This window comes from Mycteria americana, chromosome 2, assembly GCF_035582795.1.
Source record: "Mycteria americana isolate JAX WOST 10 ecotype Jacksonville Zoo and Gardens chromosome 2, USCA_MyAme_1.0, whole genome shotgun sequence".
Taxonomy (NCBI): Eukaryota; Metazoa; Chordata; class Aves; order Ciconiiformes; family Ciconiidae; genus Mycteria; species Mycteria americana.
The window spans coordinates 57,778,654-57,794,961 of NC_134366.1; the positions used below are offsets into that span (position 1 = coordinate 57,778,654).

Below are 16,308 nucleotides of genomic sequence, written 5' to 3' on the forward strand. Positions count from 1 at the left end.
ACCTGTGAGTTTGTGGTTTTTTTCGCTTCCCTTTCAGACTCCAAACATTTGAGAGAAGGGCCTGAAAATGAAATGTGTAATTGTTCTCTCATCTCACTTAACCATGCTGTAAATTCTGGTGAGCTGATAGCCTATGTGTGAATTGGCTCGACTGAAAATTACAAATGTATTGCCCAAGTTGCCTTACTTTATTAGAGTATTATAAATACTAAATTTTCAGTCAATTTCACTTAAGGGAGAAATTTATAAATGACATTTTAGTGGTCCCGCTATGCTTACACAAGCCAGTAGGTGAATACTTTGGCTCTTTCTTTGAAATGTCTTCATCCATCACTTCTCAACCTGCAGATCTCAAGATGGCATGCAATTCTGCTTGCTGCAGTTCTGCTCTGGCCCCAGATTTCATATGAGGCCTCGGAGGGACGTACCCTTGCTGTTATCACCGTGTGGTATCACGTAAGGTGGGGCGGGCACGAGTTGGATATTTGCTTGTGTTCCGCTTGAGTAGAGGAAAACAGGCTTGCTACCAAATGGAATTAAAACTTTGTTATTAAATTACATCCTTTGCATGAAAATTAGTAATTGGGCAGGAATTTATGCTTTAGCTAGCTAGTGGAGAGTTTAGAGCTACTTCCTATCAGGTGTGGCGGAAGCCTTTCTGCACATTTGTAGCTGAAATAGATCTTTCTCTTCAAACACAATTCACTTTCAAGTAAATTTCAATAGCTCTCCTCTGCTGAATTTTGTCTTCTCAGGTGACCTGTGTTACATCTTTCGGTGTAGAAAGACACGCAAAACTCTTAAATACCTTGTTTTGTAAAAATGTTTAAAACCATGGTTGTTCTCACTTCTTCATATAATGAATAAAGCCCCCTGCAAACTTGATATTCTCTCTGCCACAGCATTTTGCTCTTAGGTTTTGGAGTCAGTTCTTGGAGCTTTATAGGCTTTCATGCTTTTAATGCTGATTTCAACCACAGAAAGCTCTTAGGACACTAACACTGCAAATTGGGGGAAGGTGGAAAGCTTGAGCTTGTGTGTTTTTCTGCCAGTTTCTTATAGTTTCTACAGGCAATTTACATTCTACTACAGCATTTTTAACCGAAAGCCACTAGGAAAACATGAACACACTTTGTGCAGTAAGGCAGAATGAAATTCCTGCTACACTGCTCATGCATATGATCTGAATGGGGCAGGTGTGGGGCCACAATAAAGTATTTTTTGGCTTGAGCAGGTATTTATAAATACACGTAAAACTTAAATGGGTACGTACAAGTGAAGTATACATGGCCTGAGCGCTAGAAATTTTAACCTGAGCTCTTTGCGGCACCCATCAGCGGCTGGGCTGCCGTGCCCGCACACCGTGAGCACACGCCAGCCAGTGTTCCCCGCTGTAGAAGCACCGCGGCCTTAAGCCGCCTCCGCGCCGCGCACCCCGGGGAGGAGCGCCCCAAGATCCGCCATCCCTCAGCGGAGAAAGACCACCTGCTGCCCAGGACGCCTCGCCCACCGCCCCCCTTCCTCCTCTGCCCATCCGCCCGCGGCCTGACACAGCGCCCTCCCCGAGCGCCTCCGCCGCTCCAGCTCCGGCCTCCAGAGACCGCCGGGGCGGAGAAGAAGGGCGAAGCCCCGGAGGGGCGGGCGGGCAGCCCGGACTCAGGGCTCCGCTCGCCGCTCCCGTCCCGCCGGAAGCGACCTTTGACCCCCGCGCCCGGAAGCGCCCCTTCCCTCCGCCCGCGGGCGAGCGCGGCGCAGTGACCGCGAGCAGCGGGATCTCGCGAGAGCCGCCCGGCAGGGGGAGGGGTGAGGTCTCGCGAGAGCGGGGCGGCTCTCCCGGCTCCGGGCATGCGGGCGAGGGCGGCAGCCTCGCGCCCGATTGGCGGGGCGCGGCCCCCCTTCTGCCGCCGGCCCCGCGCATGCGCTGCGCGCCGCCGGGCCGTGTCCCCGGTGCGTGTGTATGCGTGTGTCACCCGCGCGCAGCGCGGAGGCCGCGCGAGCGCTCCCGGCCGCCGGCGACTCGGGACCGGGCACCTGGGATCCGCCGGGCAGGGTAAGCGGGCTTGGGGCCAGCGCAGGGCCGCGCGCCGCCTCGGACACCCCGCCCGGAGGCGGCCCGGCACGGCCTGACTCCGCCGCCCGGCCGGGGAGCGGGTGAGGGAGGAGGCGGCGGCCCCGCGGCCCGCGCCCGGCGTCCGCACCCCCGCGCAGCGCCGCCCGGCGCCGGACGAGGCAGCCGCGGCCCGGGATGGAGTGAGGAGGCCGCCGCCAGGAGACACTTCCGCGTTGCGGGAGGCCGCGCCGAGCCCGCGGGAGGCTCCCGCCGCTCCGCCGCCGCCGCGCCGGCCAGCGCCCGCCCCCAGCCCCGGCGGCGGCCCCGACCCCGGCCCGAACGCGGGCGGCGCGACCCCCTATGTGGCGGCGCGGCCCCATGTGACGCGGCGCGGCCGGGTGGGCTGCGAGGCGGGCCGGGCCCCGGCAGCCGGCCGGGGAGCGAGGGAGCGAGCGAGGCCCCGGTGCCGGCCGGCGGGTGTCCCCGTGTGTCTGCGCGGCGCCGGGTCTCCATGGCGCCGGCAGCGCCCTGAGGGCGGTGGTGGCGGCGGCGGATTCCCTAGGCCGCGTCCTCGTCCTCGGCCGTGAGTGAGCTCGATGCCGAGCACCTCGGACGCGGCGGCCGGCGGGAGCGGGGGAAGCCGGGGCTGGGGGAGCGGCGGCGGCGGCGGCAGCAGCTCGGCGGTGGAGGCGGCGGCCGACAAGAAGCGGCTGCATCACCGGAGACGGAAGCGCTTCGCGGCCCAGCCGCAGCCTCCCCCCCCGCCGCCGGCCCCTCACCCGCTGCTCTTCCCGCTCCTGCAGCCGCCCCTCCTGCAGCCCCAGCTCCTGCAGCCGCCGCTGCCGCCGCAGTCCCTGCTCTTCCTGGCGGCTACCGGCGCCTCCTCCTGCTGCGGGGACGGGGGGGAGCGGAAGAGGCCGCGGGGCAAGCGGCGCTCGGGCTCCCGGCACAAGCGGCGGCGGGGCCGCGGGGGCGGCGGCGGCGGCGGCGGGACCCAGGAGGCGGAGAAGCGGCGCGGTAGCGGGGGGCTGAGCACGCTGGTGGAGGAGTACGACGACGTGAGCTCCCAGTCCGAAGGGCTGGTGGGCGGCGGCGCGGCCGGCGGCGGCGGCGCGGGCAGCGGCGGGGGGAGCCCGGCCTCCTCCTCGGGCGGTGGCGGCGGGACCCAGCGCCAGCGGGGCGAGGCGGAGCGGAGCAGCCGGTCCCGCCGGGAGCACCGCGGCAGCAGCGGCCGCTCCAAGGAGCGGCACCGGGAGCACCGCCGGCGGGGGGAGGAGAAGGCGCAGCAGGAGGGGGCGTCGGCGGGCCGCGGGGGACCCGAGGCCTCCTCGTCCTCCTCCAAGTCCCGCAGCCGCCACAATCACACCGGGGGCCAGGACCGGGAGGGACTCAAGAGCAGCAGCGGCGGCGGCAGCGACGGCCGCAGGAAGGGCTCCCTCGCCTCGCCCGGCAGCGGCAGGAAAGAGCGGGAGAGCAAAGCGCACCGGAGCCGGACTAAAGCGGCCAAGGAGCCGCCCTCGGCTTACAAGGACCCACCGAAGGCCTACCGAGACGACAAGCCCGAGCCCAAGGCCTACCGGCGGCAGCGCTCGTCCCCCAGCCCCGGCCGGGATGACAGCCCCCCGCTGCACCGCTCCTCGCAGAGCCAGCGGAGCCGCAAGTCGCTCAGCCCGGTGGGCGGCCGCTCGCCCCTCAGCCCCTACAGCCGCCGCCGCTCCCCCAGCTACAGCCGGCACAGCTCCTACGAGCGAGGCGGGGATGTGTCGCCCAGCCCCTACAGCAGTTGGCGCCGGTCGCGGAGCCCCTACAGCCCCGTTATCCGGTGAGTCCGGGCCCCGGGGGGGAGGAGGGACGAGGGATGGGGATGGGGCTTGGCCAGTGGAGGAGAGGAGTCACGGCTGGGGCTGGGCTGGAGGGCCGTCCAGAGAGGCTTGCATCTAGCAACAAAAGCCCTCCCTCTTGCTGCCAGAAAGCTGGGGTGGGGGAAAGGGGAGTGGGACACATACAAAGATCTTCCTGTCTTGTCTTGGGGAGAAAGGGAGACGCAGGTGCCTGTAACACTCCTGCAGCTAGTTTCTCTCCGTGGGAGACCACCTAGCTGGAAAAAGGCTTTTTAAATATTAAAGGGCATGAGAAAATTTTCAGATGAGAGTGATTGAATGAAGATGCTTCTCAGAGGGCAGGTTTTCTGAAGGACCACTTTTGATTTTTAAATCTTTGCTTATGAAGTACGGAGATTCTCAGGTACTTTATGTATCCTGTTCCCCCGTATAAAAGGATGCATGTTAAATATATTTGTGTTTGGTTTAATTCCCGCTAATCTAAAGAGCAAACAAGCTGACAGGCAATTGGTGGTTTGAGAGGTCTATAGAAAGACTTAGGCTTTCTGTTTTGCTAGGAGAGGGAGCCAATGTCAAGTTTTGTTAAATTGTCTTTCATGCTTTACACAACCTATGAAAACATACATAAGTTCTTTTCCCAGTAAGCTTATATATGTGTATATATTTGATGTGTGCTTGCAAATAATTTTCTTACTGTTAGTTAGTAGGAACTCAGAATGTAAAGGTCAGCGTTGCTGTGACTTTCTGAATTTTATATGGAGAGGAAATGTGGGCTGTATCTCTCTAATCATATACAAACAGTGTTGCAGAATTAAAGCTCTTAAAAATACTTAAACTTGCAGCAAAACGGCTGGGAATTTGCTTAGTATGTATTTATAACTGAAGATTTTTATTTCCCATATTGGAATCTTACTGTTGCCTCGTTGTTCATAGCCTTACTTAAATTCACATCTGGACATCAGTTTTAAATATATCAGGTGATTTGCCGTGCCATTGGCAAGAGTTTTGTTTACAAAGCATTACCTGGTGGGTTGTCTGAGAACTGTTCTCTGGTGAGGATGCCGAAGCTGTTCCTGTGTTTGACTGGCTGTTGGTAAGGTCTGCTGTCCTGGGTGTGCATCGACTTCTGTTTAAAGAGTGAAGTAGAAAAACTGTCCAAAACTTTGTTCAGAGGGATAGAACAAAGATGGAAAAAAAATAGTGACTATTCTAAGGTACAGTTGTATGGAATAATTTTGTAAACAATAGGGTGTTTCAAGCAGCAAACACTGTGAGTGCTCTGAAAAACAGCATGTCGTCGTCGTTGTTGTTCCCTCAGAGCCTGTAAACAAGTGGTTAAGGATACTCTTTCAAGATGATTTGAATAGTAGAATAGAGGGAATATTATGTGCATAGTTTGACTTAAACACTCTAGGAGTCAGATTATTTTCTGTAGATGCTTATATCCTGGAGTAAGAAAGCTAATAATGACAAGCAAAATTATGTATGCTAGATTTGCACTTAAGAATAGCTGTATTAGTCAGATTGACAGTCCACTTAGTTTAGGATCCTGTTTTACATGCTGGCTGTAGTAGAAGGTACAGGATATCTTGTATAGGGGATAGTTACAGAACAAAGTTTTGTAGGAGTGTTGTGTTTCTTTTTTTCTGTTGGTAGTGGGCCTATGGTTTGAAGCATGAGAGTTTAAATCTCCTGATTTTTGTATTGTCTCTGTGGTAAGTGTGTAAATCTTCCTTGAGCTGCAGATCTGTTTCCAGGAGTTAGCTTTGTGACTTCATGCCTTCCTTCCTCCAGTTAAACTGTAATTTGCATCCCATCTTTACCTGCATACAGACAAATTGCTTTGTTAACAAATGCAGATTGTCAGGTTTACTGGAGAGGAATTGGAATGGCTGGGTGAAGAGAAGAGGTTGCTGTATGTAGAAAGCAAGGTCGGTCTGTCCTGATACGGCATTCATTGTAAAAATGTCATTTTCACAGAAAACAAGAGAAACCAGAAGTACGACGATAAGCTCAGTTGTTCATAATGTTTGCCTGGTGTGGAGAAATGCAAGCTAGTGTTTCTTTGCTCCCATACAGAGCTATTACGCATTATGTGTATTGCGGTGGCGGTGGGGAAATAAAGGTGGAAGGTATTTATACAATTGTTTTAGCCATTCAAAACTGTGTCACAATTGCTTTTTTTGCTTGACTCTGTGGTACTACACCCAAAATGCTGAAATTTTTTTGCTATGTTGTTTTAGATAACAGTATAGAGGCCTTAGACTTGGTAGAATATTACAGTTTTGTGAAGGCAACAGCTTCTTACAGCACCTGTCGTCTTCATCTGGATGATTTAAAGACTTAATTCTGGGCTTGTATCCAGCTATAATGGTGTCAAGACAGTAAGAACTTTGTATGTGACTGAGCATTCCAGGCTGCAAGTCTTTTTGCTCTTTTCATTTTGTATCTCATATATGTGTCTTCTGTAATGTTATATAAATTATCTTGTTATTTTGGTATGTAGAAAATGAGAATGAAGTGGTTCTAGCATGCTTGGAAAGCTCATGTGTCTAGAGTGCTGATTTTTTCATCTAGGTCTCTGGGCTGCTTAGGGAGAAACTTCTAGTAAACAGTTGAAGGGAAACAAGTGAAGTCAGCTTCACTCATTTGAATCCCTGGTTTTCTCAAGCTGCAGCAACTGTGCAATTGCTGTGAGTTAAGAGTTTTGAATTGCAGTAGTGACTCTGACTACTGTCTTTTGATGATGTTGGCTGGAGGTGGGTTTTGAAGGGAAGCAAAGACTCTAGATATGCATTCCACACTTGGAAAATTCTCTTTGAATGGTAGACTAATTGCCTTTTCCATTATAATAGCAGTAAACGCCTCTGTTTTGGGCAAACTGATTGAGCTGTTTCCACTTGTTGGACAAAACTTCCTTACTTGCTGCTGGTGGATTTGTATTAGTATATTTTCTTGTGGATAGTAACACAGCTGTTCTAAAGTAGCACGTGCACATTTTCAAAATGGAAATTCTTTCATAATACCAAAAGTATGAGGTATTTATTTCTCTACTGATAAGCTGACCGGATTTAAAAAAAAATAAATCAAAAGAAAAAAGGGTGGGGGGACAAGAAAACCCCATGGTTGACAAAATAAGCAGACACAATCTCTCTGTGGAAACTAGTTTAGGATGAAATTGTAAGGAGAGAACTATTTTTTGTAACTTCAGTCAGGTCATATGCTATGTGATCACACATTTAATTCAGTTAGCTGTATAGATGAGTAATCACTTTTTTCCAAATTTGGATACACCTACCCATCTGCCTAGATAAAAGTAAGTGGGTGGGGCACTACTAGCATAGTACTACCGTGTGCATGAATGTTGCTTATAGGAAAAACACAAGTTTTCTTATTGGTACTATAGAGCCATCTCATTCCCTAGCTGTAGCTAGCCTGTAGTAGTGAGGCTCTGCGAAATACGGATCATTTATGTGCAAAACCAAAAGAAGCATAGGGAAAATGGTAAAATACATATTCAGCTAGTAAATGCCTACTTCATGGAGAAGACATGGTTTCATATGCTGATACAAAAATAACTTTGAATCCAGCAACTTGGCTACTTTTGGACTTAAAGGAGTAGGAGAGATTTTCAGACATTCTTCCCCTTGTTTGGTGAAAATAGATTTTTTTTTTTTTTTTTTATATAAGGCTCTCTAATCTTGTTTGGTAAAACTGTACTTTGCAGAATTTAAAATGTGAAACTGTAGGTTTTAACTGTTTGGAATAGTTAATTTTTCCAGTGTGTATTGAGGCTCTCAGTCTAGTACATATTCTGAATTTGTTAAGATTTGTTTTGTTACTTGGCAGTGGACTTTGCCTTTTGCCCAACCATGTTGATGTGCCTTTCCTTTTCCTTGTTGTGCTGCTGCTTTCCTTACTGTGGGAAGGGACTTCATTTGAAAAAATTGACTGTGTTTAGAACACAGCATTTGAATTTACTTGACTTTTTGCTGGTTGATTTCTTTGTAGGCAAAGTTCTCATCTGAGAACATAGGATTATAAGGCAGATTTAAGAAACAAACAAAATTAATGTTCAGAATTTTTCAGTATTCCTATGCTGTATGTATTGGAGATCCTTTTAAAGATTTACGGTTTGAATCAGTAAGGCAAGTTATGTAGTCTTCATGTACAAAGCAGCTGAGTAGGTGGTTGGTTGCAGAGCTGCTTAGAATATAACCTTGAACTAGGGGCTAGAGAAATCAAATAAAATTAATAAGGTATCAAGTGAGAGAGCACTATTACTGTTATGGCTTGAAGAAATGAATTATACGTTTGCCTGGTAAAGCAACGTAGAAAAGCTGTACTATGAACTAGAATGGTTTGTCAGGGTGGTTTATGTTACTGAGTGATTATAAATGTCTTGGAAGATCTGTGGTGAAGCCAATTGATTAAATTTAGGTCTCCCTCTTCAAATACACTATGACCTTACCATGCAGGGGAAGATGGCAGTGCTTAGTCAGTAGTGCAGCGTTCACTGGTAGTTAATGCAAGTGCTGGGCTACAGTGGGTGTTTTAACCCCCTTCCATCTGTTCAGTTTCTTGTGTTTCCACTCTTATTCTCATGAATCCCTTTGTGTTATGTCTTGTCAGAAAGTTACTGACAAAATCAGTTCCCTTGTTCAACTCTGTAGACCCTGATATGTTCAGAGTAGAATATTGTTTGCACTTAAGTAACACACGTAGCTGGCTACTCTCATGTTGGATTTAGCTTGCTCTTAAAGCGGTTAAGAAGAAAAGAGGTTTTCAAGTTTACACACATGAGAAGATAACACATGACCGTTCTGATCTGTCAATAAAATGTAATGCTTTTTTCTATTAAAATAAAAGGAGGATTGGAATGGGAAAGAAAGAAGCACCTAGAAAACATGGCAAGAAAAAACATCTCAGCTGAGAGAGACCTGTTTCCTGGAAATCTGACACATGTAACACTGTTATTTTTTCTTTTCCTCTGTGCTTTCAAATATCAAGATAGTAAAACATAGCACTTCAAGTTTTAAGTTACTATTTGGAATTCTTTCATTCTGTGCTTGAGAATGTAAGTGATATTACATAAGTAGACTTTTTTTTCTTAAATTCATTAATAAATCTACTGTTTGGTAATTGATAAGTTAACCAATAAGATAAATTGAAGTGCAATAGAATGTTGCCTTGCAAGGAGGAACAACATTGTAACAGTTTTGAAACTTGTAACTAATAACACTTTTGTATCTTAAGTAGGTTTTTATACAGTGAATAAGTACATTGTATTAATTAAGCAGAGAAAAAGCAAATACTGGTTTGTTTTATGAAATCTAGGGTGCTAGGCAAAAAATATTAAAAATAAAAAACTGTGATACCTAAACCAACATTTTTTATTATTTTGGGAGGGAGCACTCTTTTTGTTGCTCTGAAAAATGGAGGAAAGCAGTGCTGAGTTTTGGTTTCAGGGTGACTTCCTTACTAGCGCTTTCTTCCTCTGGCAGTTTCTTTAAATCTGCTTCATCTCATACGTGTTTTGTAGATAATGTCTTGAACTATTTTTTCTGGTTTTATTTTATAGCTACACATAACATTATGTAATTACTTCAATTTCCCTTTGCAGCTAATCTAGTTGTGCTCCTAGTCTTCTTTGTTGCTGTGTCTGGGGAATAAAAAAAGCAGCTTTATGTAAAGAACTTCTTAGTTCTAATGCAGGCTAGTCCTACTGATACTTATGGTTTTTAGGCAAATCAGTTTTCTTTTTCTCTTTTTGTTTTCCCCTCCATGTATAAAAACATTGAAATCTTGTATATGGTTCAGAAGTGATTTTATGAATGTCATGAAGTCTGGCAGTTATTCTCTGTAGGGATACAGACCTGTGTGAATTGAATTCCAGATGCTCGTAGAAGACTGTTAATGGCTAAGCATGGCAAAGGTACTTGTAAATGAGGCAGAACTTCTGGGTGCAAATAGGAAGAAGCATCAGAAGAAACTTACCTGAAATAGGGGCTTCTTTGTAGTCTCTCCCCATGTGTGTTACCAGCAGATGCTGGTGCTTTTGGTTTGGGAGGTTTGGATGTGGCCCTTAGATTTAGTACACTTCCTGATCTCTCCAGGCATGGGCAAAAAAAGTTTGCTATTTGCAACACAGTTCTGTGCAGTTGTAGCCACTGTTCTTTTCTTCCTGTTTACTGTGTTAAAAACAAACTCCTAATTAAAGATTAAATAATTGGTGGCAAATGAATGTCGGATAAGGCATTTTATATATGTGTGTATGCATGCATGCACACACGTTTAATAGAAGTCTGTTGGAAGATTTAGAGAGTACTGTATATTTCAGATGTCTCTCCTGGTGTTTTTTCAGGGTCCCAGTAAAATGTTAGTGTCCTGTTAAATGGCAGACACTGGCTATTGTGTGAGACCATTTCTGTGCTGCTGCGACTTCATCTTTTATGTCAAACGAGCACTAGCTCTGAACAGAGTGAATTGTCTGGTTTTATTGTAAGGCAATACTTCTCCACTCTCAAGAGTTCTGTATACGCTTCTGAGGGAAAGCTTGTAAATATCCATAGTTTTGGTTTGTGCCATTTTTATAGATGGAAACTTGTACATAAGTTTTGTCTAGCCTGGAAGGTTCTCTTGGGACTTTTGAACTAATGCTGATGAAAGAAAGTGATAGTTGAATATTTGAAAAGATCGTTAGGCTTATGAAAACACCAGATTTTATCATTGTAATTTGAATAACTAGCACTTTGGCAAAGCTGCCTTTTACTTAGGGTTCAGCATTTGTCTGTTTAGTTGCAAGTGTTAATGTTTTTGCTGTAACTCTTTTGGATCTAGCCCAGTGGACAAGGTACAGCAAGGGATTCTTGCAAAGGTCTTTGGGATGCCAAAGGAAATTGTAGTTTATTATTAGCACAGACGTGCACTATGTAATGCAACATAAATTTTTTCTGCTGACATAAAATTAAATAGTGGAAAACTTCTGGAAAAAATTAAACCAGTGCAGAGATTATACTTAGTCAACATATATCATAACTAGGCCACTATCATTCTGATCTGCTGTTAAGGGCTATAGTATGTACTGGAACTGAAACTTAAATATTTGTGTGCATGTGTATTTGCTGTCTCCCACATGGATGCAATTCTGACGCGAGAAAGTTATGCTATAGTCATTTGAGTTGTGAAACCTGGGGTGAAGGATGGTGGTTTCTTGTTGAGCTTGCATAAATCCATGTTCATATCCCAGACTGTCTTGACCACTTGACCAACCACTGTCCATGCGTGGCTCCCTTTCATGTTTGTTTTTGAAGAAGGTATAAAGATTTAGGTTATTTTTTGCCCCAGCTTTTCAAAACTGTCTCTTACCCACCAAGTTGTGGTGGCTGATCAGGTGAGCATTTGCAGTCACTAATTTGAACAGATTTTCTCATTTCATCCTTAGTAGTGATTAAATGAACCTGTTCTATTTTGAACCAAAGTGGAATGGAAACAGGCTTACGATCAGGCATGGTGTCTCAGTGACTGTAGTATTTTAAGCTGCTACTGCTCTTTTCTAGTGCATGTGGAATTACGTCCATATTTCTTTTTGTGATATAGATTACTTTATATTAGGCACCTTGCAAAAAAAAAAAAAAAAAAAAAGATCAACAGAAAAAAAACCCAACCAAAACCAGAAATTGTACTTATGAAAGAAATATAACTGATTTTGAGACCTTTAGGGCATGTTTTAAGTTTTACAAAAAGAATACAGGTAAGGCAGATTGCAGTGAGGTCCTTGGGATGGAGGCTGTGTTCTACAGGTAAATGGAGCAAGTGTCAGTTTAAAATAGCTCATCTAGGAACAAGACGTGCAAGCAGATGTTTTCCAAGACAGGTCAGTGACATCCTCGCAAATGATGTGTCGTTTATAGGAGTCAGTTTAGGGCTAATGGGACTTATTAGCTTGTGCTTGATGCTGGAGAAATATAATTATACTGATTCTATAGCCGGTACGGATCTGTAGCAGTATACCTCTGCTTGAGGTAATAATTCCTCTCAGAAAGTGAGATAACAGTGTGAGGAGAGCTCTGGCCTATAATTTGAAGTGTATGTATTGTCTGGATAGTCTCAGCCTTCCTTTTTCTTCCTACTACCCCATCATAACTCTGTATTATGGAACTTTGTACTTTTTTACTTTTACTCCAGTTTGGCCAAGCCTCTGAAAATTTTCTATGGGATTTAGTACTTAGATTTCCAAAGTAATAATGAGAAAAATAACTTCAGCAACATAATGGAGCAGAAGTGAGTTTTCAAGGGAATTTTTCTGACCAATATTATGTTTTTATTTGGTTTTTAATGGACATTAATATCTCTTTACCAAAGAGAACCAAAACCTCAGATTTTGGTTTAAAAGTCAGAGAACAGAATTGTGCAGCTTTTTAAAATTAAAGTATAAAAAACCCCATCATTCTTCTTCTTATTATTATTAATCTGTCTTTGTTATCCTGCTGTGCCAGAAAATTCTATAAAACCTGCTTCCTGGCATAGAATTGAACTGTGTTAGTTTCCAAGACTTTTCCTTATGTGGGGTTTGACACCCCCCCCACCCCCTCCAAGGGTCTCTAGCCATTTGGATCAATTTCAGTTTTACCTATAGAATTTTGAAGCTTGTGCTCTAGTGTACAGTGTGCGCACTTACACATTGTTTTGAATCACTCCTGCATAATCTTGAGTTATCTCAATGAATTTTTATGTTGCTTTAGAAAGACGACATTTTATAATGCAAGAAAACAGTGTAAATTTGGAAATCAGTCTATATTGCACACAAAATAGGAACATCATTGTACCGTATTAAATATTTGTTCAGTTGAAGCATTGAAAAGTAATTTCTTGTGTTCATAATTAAAAACTGAATTAATTTAATTGTTACTAAAATCAAATTTGACATAGGGGTGGATAATCCTGACCATAATGATTGTAGTTGGCTTTTGTTTTTCTTTTTTTCTTTAAAGTTTTGGCAGCCTCCATATATTGGTACTATCTTTTGAACTCTGAAGTTCTTGTATCTCCAAGAAGTCTTATTTTTACTATTACTTGATACTTTTTTTTGTCCAGCTGATGAATACAATTTTTTATCCTGATTATACTTTTTCTTCCCCTTCAAATTATATACTCAAGAAAAATAGATTTCCATCAAACTTTAGTCAAGAGAATACTTGTAAATCTGGTGAATACCCTTGCTATTCTTAGCATGGTAAAATGGATTAAAACTCCCACATTTAATTTCATTTATTTCATAATGTTTCTGTGTGATAGCAGTGGATTAGGCTACTTTGCTTGTTCTCATGCCATTCACCTCAATTATGTTTTTTTCCCTTTTGTTTTTAATGAAGAACTGAATCAAAACTACTAGGCAAAATAGGATATCTCTTTGAAAAATTGAATGAAAAATAATTCATATTAAATGGTATTTTTGCACAGTAAAAGTTTGCTTTTCTAACTGTTAAGATTTCCCTCCCCACCCCCCACCCTCATTCTAGGTTGTTTTCCTGCTATGATTTTTAGATGGCTTAGATTTCCCCCCCCCCCCCCCCTGCATTAGTCTCTTTATTCTGATGCAGGCATAGCATAGGTCTCTTCGTGGATTATGTTTGCTTATCAGTAGCTGTAAGAAGTATTGAGTACTTTTGGGTTTTTTGGGGAAAAGTATACAGTTACATTTCGAAAAAGGAAAGCCAAGGTTTATTGTTGTCTTTCAGTTGGTTACATTGCAGCCTTTAGTAGTCAGTGGTTTTTTTTTCAACTAACTTATTTTAATGATAATTGTGACAGTAAAACTTAAGAAGTTGCTACAATTACTGCTTCAGTGTTGCATTTAGATTTTTCTTGTCGTGGTGTAACATTAATTTCATTTTGTTGAATTCTGATTATGTAGCCAGCTGAATTTTTCTCAAATACTGCATATACTAAAGGTGTTTGCACAAGTTGCATAGGATCAGATTTTCTTTGAAAGAGTAAAATATCTCCGATAAGTAGTGAGGAAAAAGGAACGTGTCTGTCCTATAGGTGTACTTGTATTTTGCGGTTCCTTAATGGGAAAAATTGCATCTAAGAAAGCTTTAACATTTTCTAACAACCTGTTTAGGTGTAGAATCTTGATTTATTAACTCTGTAGATTTTTTTTTTTTTAATGCATGATCTTTCCTATTTCATAGACTTTTGTTTATTCTATAAGCATGGTGATAATGTTTGGTTTAAAAAAAGTAGTGTGTCAAAAAAGCAGATACATTGAGCAAGCAGATAGACTAAATTTTAACTGGGTAAACCTTTACTTTTCTGAAACAGGAGATCAGCAAAATCTCGAAGCAGAAGTCCATATTCATCAAGGCACTCGAGGTCTCGTAGCAGACACAGATTGTCTAGATCCAGAAGTCGTCATTCAAGTATTTCTCCTAGTACATTGACTCTGAAGAGTAGCCTGGCTGCCGAGCTGAACAAAAACAAAAAAGCAAGAGCTGCTGAGGCAGCCAAAGCCAGTGCAAAAGCTTCCAATACTTCAACACCTACTAAGGGAAACACTGACACTGCTGTAAGTGCACCTCAAGTGAACAATGTGAAGGACCTGAAGAAAATAAAAACTGAGCATACACCTTCTCCTACAGGCAGCGCAAATTTGAAAAATGACAAGGCAAAAGCAAAGGTCTCACTTCCTGAAACAAAAGCGGATAATAATTTAATTACAGACAAAATTACTAAACAGAAACCTACAGCAGTAAAAGAGAATAAATTAACTGTTGTAAAACAGCCACCGGTCACTGTAAAAGAGAAAAGCAAACCGAGTACACCAAGTGTAGTAACCAAGGAGAAGGACCGAATTGTTGCACTACCAACCTCCACGCTGCCACCCTTGCCTTTGCCTCCCACGCTGCCTGAAGATAAAGAAACTGATAGGTGAGTTGTGACATAGACTTGCTTTTTGGGGTTGTCTGTTCCTTTCTGTTGTTGTTGTTGTTGTATGTTTTTTTGTTGTTATTATTATTTCCTTTGGAAAACAAGTATAATCCTATTTGCTAGATCAGGCTGATGCATTAGGTAGTTCGTTCTTGCTCTTTCTTCAGTTGTTTAACATGGCGATTATTAGTGAACTGAAGGAATTTGATCTTAAAATAAAAATAATTTAACTGGTTCTTCAAAAGAGAAGGACTTAGTCTAGGAGGAATCTTTCAATAAAAAGTACATTAAAGAGATGATTTAAAATTGCTGGTACACAATAGCTTTGGGACTAATGCAAGGATGCATTCAAGGATTCAAGATTTCAAGTTCAGTATGAACATGTACATACTTCCGGGGAAAAGCCGAATTCAGTAGCAATATGTGAATATTCTTTAATTAGCTGGGGTTTGAGGTAAAGATTTTCTTCCCTTTGGAATGCAATTGTGTTTATAGCTGTGCGATATTTTAGTATTATTTATCTCGGAGATCAGTATTATTTTGAGTATGTGTAATGGAAATGAGGTTCATGACTTGGCATTTGTGTTAACTTTGGAAGTGTAAAAATTGGTCTGTTTTGAAGAAATTCATGTCTGTATTCCAAGTGTCATCTAGACTACATTAAGTCTCTTCATAGTCCTAACAGAGAATATGTGCTGTGATTTGTATTGGAAAATTATGCTGTTGAGCTGTAATTTACTATTTTTCTTCTGGTTTTGGTGATGAAGTTCAGAAAAATTACTTTTGTTTTTACTCATGGTGTTACATGCTTCTCACATGTATATGAGAAATCAACTTCTCACAAAAAGTAAAACAAAATTTCTTAGCATTGAAGTAATAACTAATTTAAGCGTGATATGTCTTTGTAAAAAATCAAACTGTAAAAGAAAAATTCAAAACCTTATGAAGTACTTTATTTGTATTCCATATCTTGCAACTAGCCTGTCTTCTCTTGTTCTTTGAGAATTGTGTAGTGTTTCTTTGATTAGTAGAAGTAGTTATAACTAAAGGTGTAAATGTTTCTCTTGTGCTTGCCAGTAATTTAATGTGAAGTTAAACATTAGGATGCACAGGAGGCCTTGGCAAATAAATACAACTTAACAAGGTATTAGACAGATTTATTTTTTTTTAGTAGCAGAAGAGAAATCTTGTTTCTTGCCCTTCAGCAGTCTAGCAAATGTCATTCCAGTTGTTCAGAATCACATCTGTGTGGTGAATGTACAGTTGCATTTAAATTTATGACAAAGCCATCCTGTCTAGGTAAATGGGATTTCTGACACTGTTATTTGAGAGCAAGATGTACCGTTTTAACTAAAAACTAGGCTAACTAGTTTAAATATATGACTGGCTTTACAGTGTTAATTGCGATAATATGAAATGAGATTTCATCTTGAAGCTGGCTAAGTGCTTCTCATTATTAGTATTTTTTAGTGTAATACCTGTTTT

At 43.3% G+C, this 16,308-nt stretch overlaps 1 protein-coding gene across 5 annotated transcripts in view; it reads left to right on the forward strand.

Annotated features, from left to right (window-relative positions):
• The first annotated feature begins 1,911 nt into the window (after window positions 1-1,911).
• The window catches only part of CDK13 (cyclin dependent kinase 13), a 47,386-nt gene continuing 32,989 nt past the window's right edge, over window positions 1,912-16,308 (forward strand). For 4 of the 5 annotated variants that reach the window (XM_075493569.1, XM_075493572.1, XM_075493573.1 and 1 more), the window contains exons 1-2: window positions 1,914-3,872; window positions 14,218-14,823. In XM_075493569.1, coding sequence (XP_075349684.1) covers window positions 2,647-3,872; window positions 14,218-14,823 — 1,832 coding nt within the window. In that variant the 5' untranslated portion in view covers window positions 1,914-2,646. Of the gene's footprint in view, window positions 3,873-14,217; window positions 14,824-16,308 lie in introns of all 5 variants that reach the window. The other variant, XM_075493571.1, reaches the window with a different exon arrangement.